The sequence below is a fragment of the Alosa pseudoharengus genome, unplaced genomic scaffold (genome assembly GCF_046254945.1).
Source record: "Alosa pseudoharengus isolate Yale_2024_CS ecotype anadromous, Long Island Sound unplaced genomic scaffold, YU_APseudo_1.1 YU_APseudo_1.1_scf_10, whole genome shotgun sequence".
NCBI classification, from domain to species: Eukaryota; Metazoa; Chordata; class Actinopteri; order Clupeiformes; family Clupeidae; genus Alosa; species Alosa pseudoharengus.
Window position 1 is genome coordinate 39,714,876 of NW_027468565.1, and position 10,000 is coordinate 39,724,875.

At 49.1% G+C, this 10,000-nt stretch overlaps 1 protein-coding gene across 6 annotated transcripts in view; it reads left to right on the top strand.

Annotated features, from left to right (window-relative positions):
* ppip5k1b (diphosphoinositol pentakisphosphate kinase 1b) overlaps window positions 1-10,000 on the top strand; it is a 36,111-nt gene that overhangs the window by 24,639 nt on the left and 1,472 nt on the right. For 3 of the 6 annotated variants that reach the window (XM_076271599.1, XM_076271603.1, XM_076271601.1), the window contains 2 exons: window positions 2,183-2,245; window positions 9,968-10,000. The exon at window positions 9,968-10,000 is cut by the window's right edge and continues 105 nt beyond it. In XM_076271599.1, the coding sequence (XP_076127714.1) occupies window positions 2,183-2,245; window positions 9,968-10,000 (96 nt within the window). The remainder of the gene's footprint in view (window positions 1-2,182; window positions 2,246-9,967) is intronic. The other 3 variants (XM_076271602.1, XM_076271604.1, XM_076271605.1) reach the window with 1 other exon arrangement.

Here is a 10,000-nt window from a genome sequence, read left to right on the forward strand (position 1 = left end):
TCTATTTTCCTCAGAAGATCCTCCATGTCAGCCCTGTTTACATCCCAGTTGCACTGTGTGTGATGTAACTCTAACTCCAATCCTTACACTAGTTTGGTTTATGTGCAAAGTATCAATGTGCTGTTGGTTAACATTTCTGAAAATGTTCCACAGATCTGAACTGTGTTGTGAGGCTGAAGTAAGGGTTATGTAATATAAATTATTGCGAGACATTCTCTATCTGGGGACTCAGAACACAGATCTGAACTGTGTTGTGAGGCTGAAGTAAGGGTTATGTAATATGAAGTATTGCGAGACATTCTCTATCTGGGGACTCAGAGCGGCTTCTTGCTAGCTTCCTCTATTTGCTGTCTGCCTGGATGCCAAACTGCGGTGACACTAGCCTCCGGCCACACTGTTACCTTCCCTATGTCCCTGTCGTCCTCCTAAAGGACTGTCCATAGCTTCTGGTCCCTTTCTAGTCGTCCTCTTAAAGGGCTGTCCATAGCTTCTGGTCCCTTTCTAGTCGTCCTCCTAAAGGGCTTAAAGGACTGTCCATAGCTTCTGGTCCCTTTGTAGTCGTCCTCCTAAAGGGCTGTCCAAAGCTGCTGGTTCTGAGGACGTCTGGCCACTGTGGTGCCCTGAGTGGCATATAATCAGCTGCCACAGCTGGAGTCTCTCTCTCTCTCTCTCTCTCTCTCCAATCCCACCTGTTAAACCGCTGCAGGCCCTGAATTCACTCTCTTCTTTGCCCATAAACACTCACACTTAGCTGCCCTCAATCTGCCCAAATACCCCCCCCCCCCCCGCCTCCCCACCAACCTCCTTTGTTGAGTTCTTGTAATTCGTAATTCTTAGTATTAGGATACTTAGTGGCCTTATTGTCTAGCTGATTACTATGCTGTTGTAGGTTCCCATGTTCTCTAGCCAAGTGGGTTTCAGAGATGGCTGGTGCTTATCTAGAGGAAGTAGAGGTGGCTTATCCTGTTCATAGAAATGAGCACTTCTCGACGCAGCCCTCCACTAGATTGAATTGACTGGCATAAGAGTGAGATCACTTGATTGCCCTAATGACAGGCTTACACAAGAGGTGATCTTACAAACCTGTGTGGAACTGTGATCTGTGATTTGCTTGCCATGTCCTCTTGCTTTAGGGACAGAGGACATGGCGTGTAATTTGAGATGCTGCACACTCACTGGAACTAACAGAAAGTGATCACAACCTTCCCGTGCATGGGAGTGCATCGCTCTACCCTCAGCATGGGAGTGCATCGCTCTACCCTCAGCATGGGAGTGCATCGCTCTACCCTCAGTCATTCTGTCACCTTCAGAATTTGGATTTCACAGTGAAGCCCTGGACGTCAGGCGCCGTTTCAATATTTTAGGACTAGAATTAATTGTTTCATAATCTACCATTCATTTCAGTCATGAATAACTTCAAAATGTTTATTTTTGATATGTAGTCCATCTGGGAAAAGTTATAGTCGAGATGGACAGTATTCACTTCAGTTCATTTTGTGTTGTGGTAGAATGTAGTTACTAAGGAAATGTGGTTCATTTACCCTGGCAGCTAAAGATTTTATTAAGTAGCTTTCACTTCTATTTCCCAGAATACTTGCTGTTGAGAGTTCAGTGGAATGTAGAACAAAGGTTGTGCAATGACAATTTTATCCACCTGGTGTCAGTGTGATTCAACGTAAAAGGCAGTCAAGTGAAATAGTGCAGCGTCATGGTGTTGGGTTCAGCTCAAAAGACAGACTCCTTTACTTGCAAGCAAGCTGAATTATGCGTTTCTTTTTGCTTTGAATAGGATGTTCACATTGATGTACACCAGAATAAGGTACAGAGGAACAGAGTTTTAAAGACTTTTGGCTCAATAGCCTTGCAATGCTGTTATGCTGTTACTACAATTCAATGACTCAATGACTCAATGACTCGTAGGAATTGATGGGGTGCAGCTTTTTTTCTTTGACTCCCTTTGGTCTGTTGAAAGAGATCATCTGAGATCATCTGTTTTGAGGACAGCTTTTCAGTGTGCTGCTTCTTTCATTCCATACCATCATCAGGAATGTCCTTTTACCCATCTGTCTCCATATCATTTAGCTCGACACACACACACACACACACACACACAGACATCTCATAAAGGCACACATTCTCCTTCCAATGTCAGTAACACCAGTTGCCTCTTTTATCTCCTCAGAGTTGTTCTCTATGCCGGCAGTAAAGAGATTTTCTGTGTCATATGCCAGGCATCCGACTAACGGTATGTCTGCTGTTTTCTAGTTCCTCTTCCCCCCTGCCTTGCATGCCCACTGGAGGGGAGCATCTCTCCACCTCTCCGCTGTAATTACTTTGTGCCAAAATTGTGGTTCACTCCCGACAGCTGTTATTTTTTTCTCCAGAACCTTCTCCTCACAGTGACCTTTCACCCCCTGTTTCACCTCCTCTCTAATTCACTTGTGCTTTCTGGACTCAATGGTGGATACGCCTCTCTTCCCCCAATGGATATATGCATGCACTTGTGTGTGTATCAATATATCTGGATATATGCATGCACTTGTGTGTATATCAATATATCTGAGGTTTTGGAGATATATTTGCGTGTGTGCCAATGAAGATTTCATGCACTGTGTCTTCCCTCCACATAATCACTCTCATTCCACTCGTGGGGAAATGTTTAACCCTTTCACAGCACCTGCGTGTCAGATGGCTATGGGGCATACATGTCTTTTCTTCTTCAGCATCTAGTGTGAATCTGTGTGTGAATGGCTCTTTCTAGGGACACAAGCACGCTGTACTGTAGTGGATGTCTCAGTGTTGGTGAAGCTAAAGCCTAGGGATGGGCATCGTTAAGAAATTCTTGATACCGATGCCATTGTCGAGTCTGCTTATCGATGCGATTCCTTATCGATTCCCATATCGATTCCTGTACCATTTGCTGAACACTTACAGGATGGCTTTGAGAGTTGTTGGCTTTGAATGTCTAATTTAAAGTGATTTTAGACAATGCATATCAAGTGTGCAATATCAATACAGAAGTTGATGCTTTAAAATTTCTAAAAAAGTACACATTTCTAAAACAAAGCTTTGTATTGGAATCGTTAGTGGAATCATTAACATGTGGATGTGTACGATTCCGATGGATCGGAATGTTTGGAACCGGTTCCTAACCGATACCTGGAACCGATTCCCAAGCCTACCAAAGCCCATTCTGCCGGTCCGCTGGAGCTGAATCTTGTGCTCTCTTCTGTGTCGGAGGATTCCGAGTGGATTCCATGTTAGATTTTGATGTGTTTGCCGTTTTGGTTTCCTTCTGTCATTGTATTGTGTTCTCCCAGAAAGCATCTGAGTTTGTGTATGCATATGTTCTCTGTCTGTGTATGTGTTGAAGAGTAGTTGTGTTGTACCAGCTGAGCACCGGCCTTGGTGATGAGGCAGCCTAGTTGGGATGCAGGCGGACTGCTGTCATCACATGATCCTATATTTCTTATCCCTCTTTATTTCTTCCCCTCCTCCATCCTCTTGACTGTATCATCCTTTCTTTTCAGCCTTATCCTTTTATCAGTCTCAACCATTTCCTCTTAATTCTCTCTCTCTCTCTCTCTTACTTCCTTCCCTCCACTACCATGGTCTCGATATAGTCCACTCCTTTTTTCACTGCTTCCCACTAATCCTATTCCTTCCCCTCCTCCCCTCCTCTTTTCCTTTTCTTCCTCCCTCTTCTCCCTCCCCTCTTCTCTTCTCCCTCCTTCCTCTCTCTTCTCCCTCCCCTCTTCTCCTTCTCCCTCTTCTCTTCTCCCTCTCCCTCTTCTCTTCTCCCTCCTTCCTCTCTCTTCTCCCTCCCCTCTTCTCTTCTCCCTCTCCCTCTTCTCTTCTCCCTCCTTCCTCTCTCTTCTCCCTCCCCTCTTCTCCTTCTCCCTCTTCTCTTCTCCCTCTCCCTCTTCTCTTCTCCCTCCTTCCTCTCTCTTCTCCCTCCCCTCTTCTCTTCTCCCTCTCCCTCTTCTCTTCTCCCTCCTTCCTCTCTCTTCTCCCTCCCCTCTTCTCTTCTCCCTCTCCCTCTTCTCTTCTCCCTCCTTCCTCTCTCTTCTCCCTCCCCTCTTCTCTTCTCCCTCTCCCTCTTCTCTTCTCCCTCCTTCCTCTCTCTTCTCCCTCTCCCTCTTCTCTTTTCCCTCCTCCCCTCGCTCTCTCTTCCCTCGTTCTTCTTCCGTTCTTCCTCCTCCAGAGCCAGAGGAGGAGCAGCGTGTTGTCCAGCTGCTGTGTGGTCTGCCTGGTGCTCTGGCTGAGCACCTCCACCACTGCTCCTACCACCTCCGCCTGCTCACCACGTGGCTGAGCTCTGGCCAGGAGCCGTCTGAGGGCCTCTCTGGTCGGCAACCCAGCCCTGACCCCCCCAACCCTCCTCTCCTAATCCCCCCCAACCCCCCAACCCTCCTCTCCTACCCCCCCCCCCCCCCAGCCCTGACCCCCCAACCCTCCTCTCCTACCCCCCCCCCCAGCCCTGACCCCCCCAACCCTCCTCTCCTACCCCCCCCAACCCTGACCCCCCAACCCTCCTCTCCTACCCCCCCCCAACCCTCCTCTCCTACCCCCCCCCCCAACCCTCCTCTCCTACCCCCCCCCAGCCCTGACCCCCCCAACCCTCCTCTCCTACCCCCCCCCAGCCCTGACCCCCCAACCCTCCTCTCCTACCCCCCCCAACCCCCCAACCCTCCTCTCCTACCCCCCCCCCCAGCCCTGACCCCCCAACCCTCCTCTCCTACCCCCCCAGCCCTCCTCTCCTACCCCCCCAACCCTCCTCTCCTACCCCCCCCCCCAGCCCTGACCCCCCAACCCTCCTCTCCTACCCCCCCAACCCCCCTCTCCTACCCCCCCCCCTCCTCTCCTACCCCCCCCCTCCTCTCCTGTCCCTCTCCACCACTGCCCCCTCTGTGTCTCCTCACTCTTCTCCACACCTCCTTCCTGTCCCCTCTCTTCATGTTGTTTCTCCACACCTCCTTCCTGTCCCCTCTCTTCATGTTGTTTCTCCACACCTCCTTCCTGTCCCCTCTCTTCATGTTGTTTCTCCACACCTCCTTCCTGTCCCCTCTCTTCATGTTGTTTCTTACTTCTGTTTGTCTTTCCTCTTCCTCTTCTTTTCTTCCTTCGTTCTAGTGCAGTTAGTTCCATTCTTTCTTTCTTTCTTTGTGTTTTGTCACTTCCTCCCTCCCTTCATTTCTCTCCTGTCTCCCCCTCTTCTGAATGCACTGACCAGTGTATTAATATGCCCGTTGTCCTCCGTGCCTCAGTCCTGTCCCCTCTCTCTCGTCCCCGTGCACGGCTCTGCATGCTGGCCGCAGGAGACGGGTGGCTCCAGAGCAGCAGGCTTATTTTGTAAGAATGAGAGCCACTTGAGATGAGAGCCCAAGAACTTGCTAAAAATATCCAGAACGTTTCCCACGTGTTTCCCACGTGTTTGCATGTTTTCTGTAAGTGGAGAATCTGGGACGCTTGAGGCCGCCCTCGCGACGCTCCACCTTCACTGTGCGTCTGCTGCAGCCGTGGAGTCGAGCGCCTTGCGCCGTGCGCTTTGTGAATGAGCTCCTGAATGGCATTACTGATACCTGCGCTGCTTTTGTAATGATATGTTAAGCCTTGCATGCCGCCATGGCTGCAGCTGGATGAGCTTTGGGACTCAACAACCCTCCACAGAGCTGACAGAAGCTTTGTTCTGCCGCCGCATGCTCACCAAAGGGATGGATCTCAGTTGTTGAGTGCCTGAATGCTGTTGCAAACCAAACTCAAAACTTTGGATAAAAGAAGATTTATATTCAAATTTCCTTTCATCTGTGGAGAGGTGGGATTGTGGCTGGGAGTATGATGTTGGAATAGGTTAGAGTAGCCGATGTTTGGCACAGGCGCTGAGCAACTCTGCCATTTCATTACACTGTTCAGTCTTAGATGCTACAGTATTAAGATGTATTACGGTCATATGGTGTGACATTATGCAGAATGAACATCGGCTTACAGACATCTTGCGTCTTTTGTTTATAAAACCGCTTCTCCCTTACATCAGTCTCCATTACCGCTTACTCATTTAGTCTGCTCCTCACCCTCCTCCCGCTGTTCTCTGTCACCCCTCCCTCCCTCCCACTCTCTCTCTCTCTCTCTCTCTTTTTCTCTCTCTCCCTCGCTCACTATCACTATCCCTCTATCTCACGCTCTCTCTCTCTCCTCATGCAAATGAAGAAGGGATGGAGCAGAACGGAATGGCGTGTTTGCTCCTAGCTGCAGTTGCTATGTGAGCTGAATGTTGTATTTGCACAGACATTTGGAGACGAGTCAAATGAGGGGGCGAGAGAGAGGGAGGGAGAGAGAGAGAGAGGGAGAAATTAAGATAAATAGAGAGAGAGAGAGAGGGAGAGAGAGAGGGAGAGAGAGAAGGAGAAATGAAGGTAAAGAGAGAGAGAGATGGAGAGAGAGGGAGAGAGAAGGAGAAATGAAGGTAGAGAGAGAGAGAGATGGAGAGAGAGGGAGAGAGAAGGAGAAATGAAGGTAGAGAGAGAGAGAGAAGACTGAGGTTAGGGGAGAGAGGTGAGATGAAGACAGAGAGAGAGGGAGAGAGAGAGAGAGAGAGAGAGAGAGAGAAGACTGAGGTTAGGGGAGAGAGGTGAGATGAAGACAGAGAGAGAGAGAGGGAGAGAGAGAGAGAGAGGGAGAGGGAGAGAGAGGACTGAGGTTAGGGGAGAGAGGAGAGTTGGAGACCGAGAGAGAGGGGGGTATGTGTTGGGGTAGAGGGAGAGGGGGGGTATGTGTTGGGGTAGAGGGAGAGGGGGGGGGTATGTGTTGGGCTACAGGGAGAGGGGGGGGTACGTGTTGGGGTAGAAGGAGAGGGGGGGTATGTGTTGGGGTAGAGGGAGAGGGGGGTACGTGTTGGGGTAGAGGCACCACATTTTGGAGAATGAATTTAGTTGTTAGTGAGTGAGTAACACACTTGTAATTCAGTGCAGAGACCTTTGCAAGAGGTAAAAGCAAACATAAATGCCGTCACCGTGGTTATGAGAGAGATCCCCCACTCCCCCCTCCTCATTGCAGTTCTTTTCTTCTGATTGATGAGGCTGGAGCTGCCTCACTAAAACTCAAGTCATTAATTACAACTCTACGCATCTCCCTTTCACTCCCACTTTGATTTCTGTAGTATTATGAAAAGGCGAAGGCCCCTAATCATTTTGCTCTAGATCTCACTGTGGGGTTGATGGTGGATTTGTCTCGTATGCGCTGTTCTGTTATTCTGCTGGTCAGAGGGAAGTTTGTAGATAATGTTGTGATGTGCATTCTGCTGGTCAGAGGGAGATTTATGGATAATGTTGTGATGAGCATTCTGCTGGTCAGTTTTGTGGATAATGTTGTGATGTGCATTCTGCTGGTCAGAGGGAGGTTTGTGGATAATGTTGTGATGTGCATTCTGCTGGTCAGAGGGAGGTTTGTGGATAATGTTGTGATGTGCATTCTGCTGGTCAGAGGGAGGTTTGTGGATAATGTTGTGATGTGCATTCTGCTGGTCAGAGGGAGGTTTGTGGATAATGTTGTGATGTGCATTCTGCTGGTCAGAGGGAGGTTTGTGGATAATGTTGTGATGTGCATTCTGCTGGTCAGAGGGAGGTTTGTGGATAATGTTGTGATGTGCATTCTGCTGGTCAGAGGGAGGTTTGTGGATAATGTTGTGATGAGCATTCTGCTGGTCAGAGGGAGGTTTGTGGATAATGTTGTGATGAGCATTCTGCTGGTCAGAGGGAGGTTTGTGGATAATGTTGTGATGAGCATTCTGCTGGTCAGAGGGAGGTTTGTGGATAATGTTGTGATGAGCATTCTGCTGGTCAGAGGGAGGTTTGTGGATAATGTTGTGATGAGCATTCTGCTGGTCAGAGGGAGGTTTGTGGATAATGTTGTGATGTGCATTCTGCTGGTCAGAGGGAGGTTTGTGGATAATGTTGTGATGTGCATTCTGCTGGTCAGAGGGAGGTTTGTGGATAATGTTGTGATGTGCATTCTGCTGGTCAGAGGGAGGTTTGTGGATAATGTTGTGATGTGCATTCTGCTGGTCAGAGGGAGGTTTGTGGATAATGTTGTGATGTGCATTCTGCTGGTCAGAGGGAGGTTTGTGGATAATGTTGTGATGAGCATTCTGCTGGTCAGAGGGAGGTTTGTGGATAATGTTGTGATGTGCATTCTGCTGGTCAGAGGGAGGTTTGTGGATAATGTTGTGATGTGCATTCTGCTGGTCAGAGGGAGGTTTGTGGATAATGTTGTGATGTGCATTCTGCTGGTCAGAGGGAGGTTTGTGGATAATGTTGTGATGTGCATTCTGCTGGTCAGAGGGAGGTTTGTGGATAATGTTGTGATGTGCATTCTGCTGGTCAGAGGGAGGTTTGTGGATAATGTTGTGATGTGCATTCTGCTGGTCAGAGGGAGGTTTGTGGATAATGTTGTGATGTGCATTCTGCTGGTCAGAGGGAGGTTTGTGGATAATGTTGTGATGTGCATTCTGCTGGTCAGAGGGAGGTTTGTGGATAATGTTGTGATGTGCATTCTGCTGGTCAGAGGGAGGTTTGTGGATAATGTTGTGATGTGCATTCTGCTGGTCAGAGGGAGGTTTGTGGATAATGTTGTGATGAGCATTCTGTCAGTAGGATACTCCACTTCTTGTTGTTGTTCTCGGTTTCTGAGTGGTAATTGTATTTGCGAGAGCTCCTGTAGCAGGACAGGACCAGGACACGCTGATTCAAGGACTGGTGATTATTTCTGTCAGGAATGTCATGCTTTGATTCAGGGCTAATGCTAGCAGCTGGCACCAATGATGGTTACTGCTTTCTGCCATGTCACCTGTTCAGATGGACCATGCATCACTTAAACGCGTGTCCTCATCCATTTTGTCTTTGTGCTGTGACAATGGCTGAGCCATTGTGACTTTATTGGAGGGGAGGGGGGTCTGCTACCTGTGTGTGTGTGTGTGTGTGTGTGTGTGTGTGTGTGTGTGTGTGTGTGTCTGTGTGTGTCTCTGTGTGTGTCTCTGTGTGTGTGTGTGTGTGTGTGTGTGTGTGTGTGTGTGTGCAGGAATCAGCTGGCTTTCTCTTGGTGCAGCAGAGGAGAGCTGCCATAGGTCGTGTATTCCTTCACATGATGTTGACTACATGATGCAGTCTCCTGAAGAAGTCATGAAACAGCAGCATGTGGCATTGTATGATCATATGATAATGGAGGAGTGGACAGCCTTTGCATTGTATGATCATATGGTAATGGAGGAGTGGACAGCCTTTGCATTGTATGATCATATGGTAATGGAGGAGTGGACACCTGATCATAAATGCTGCATTGCAGTGGAGGCAGCCAGGGTTGCCACTAGCAAGGGATTAGCCATGTAGCCACAGCAAGGGATTAGCCATGTAGCCACAGCAAGGGATTAGCCATGTAGCCACAGCAAGGGATTAGCCATGTAGCCACAGCAAGGGATTAGCCATGTAGCCACTAGCAAGGGATTAGCCATGTAGCCACAGCAAGGGATTAGCCATGTAGCCACAGCAAGGGATTAGCCATGTAGCCACAGTTTGGATGGCAGACGTGATGATCATACTTGTTGGCATTGCAGTGTGAGGCTGTGTGGGCAGACATGGGGTGTGCTGTGCACATGTGCAGATGGCATGCTTCTCCGTCCGAACTGCTTGTGGGTCCGTCAGGGTTTCTGACCTGTGGCATCGGGGAGGGTGGGGGGGGGGCTATGACTGGACCTCTCTAAAGCACCATTGTGTGTGTGTGTGTGTGTGTGTGTGTGTGTGTGTGCTAAAGAGAGAGTGAGAGAGATCCTTGAACCGGGGAGTTGAGCTGTTCTGTGTGTGTTGTGTTGGACACGGTGTGTGTTTGTGTGTGTCGTCCCGGCTGCAGGGTTCGAAGGCTGTTCTGTGTGTGTTGTGTTGGACACGGTGTGTGTTTGTGTGTGTCGTCCCGGCTGCAGGGTTCGAAGGCTGCTCCATGGTGCCGTCCATCT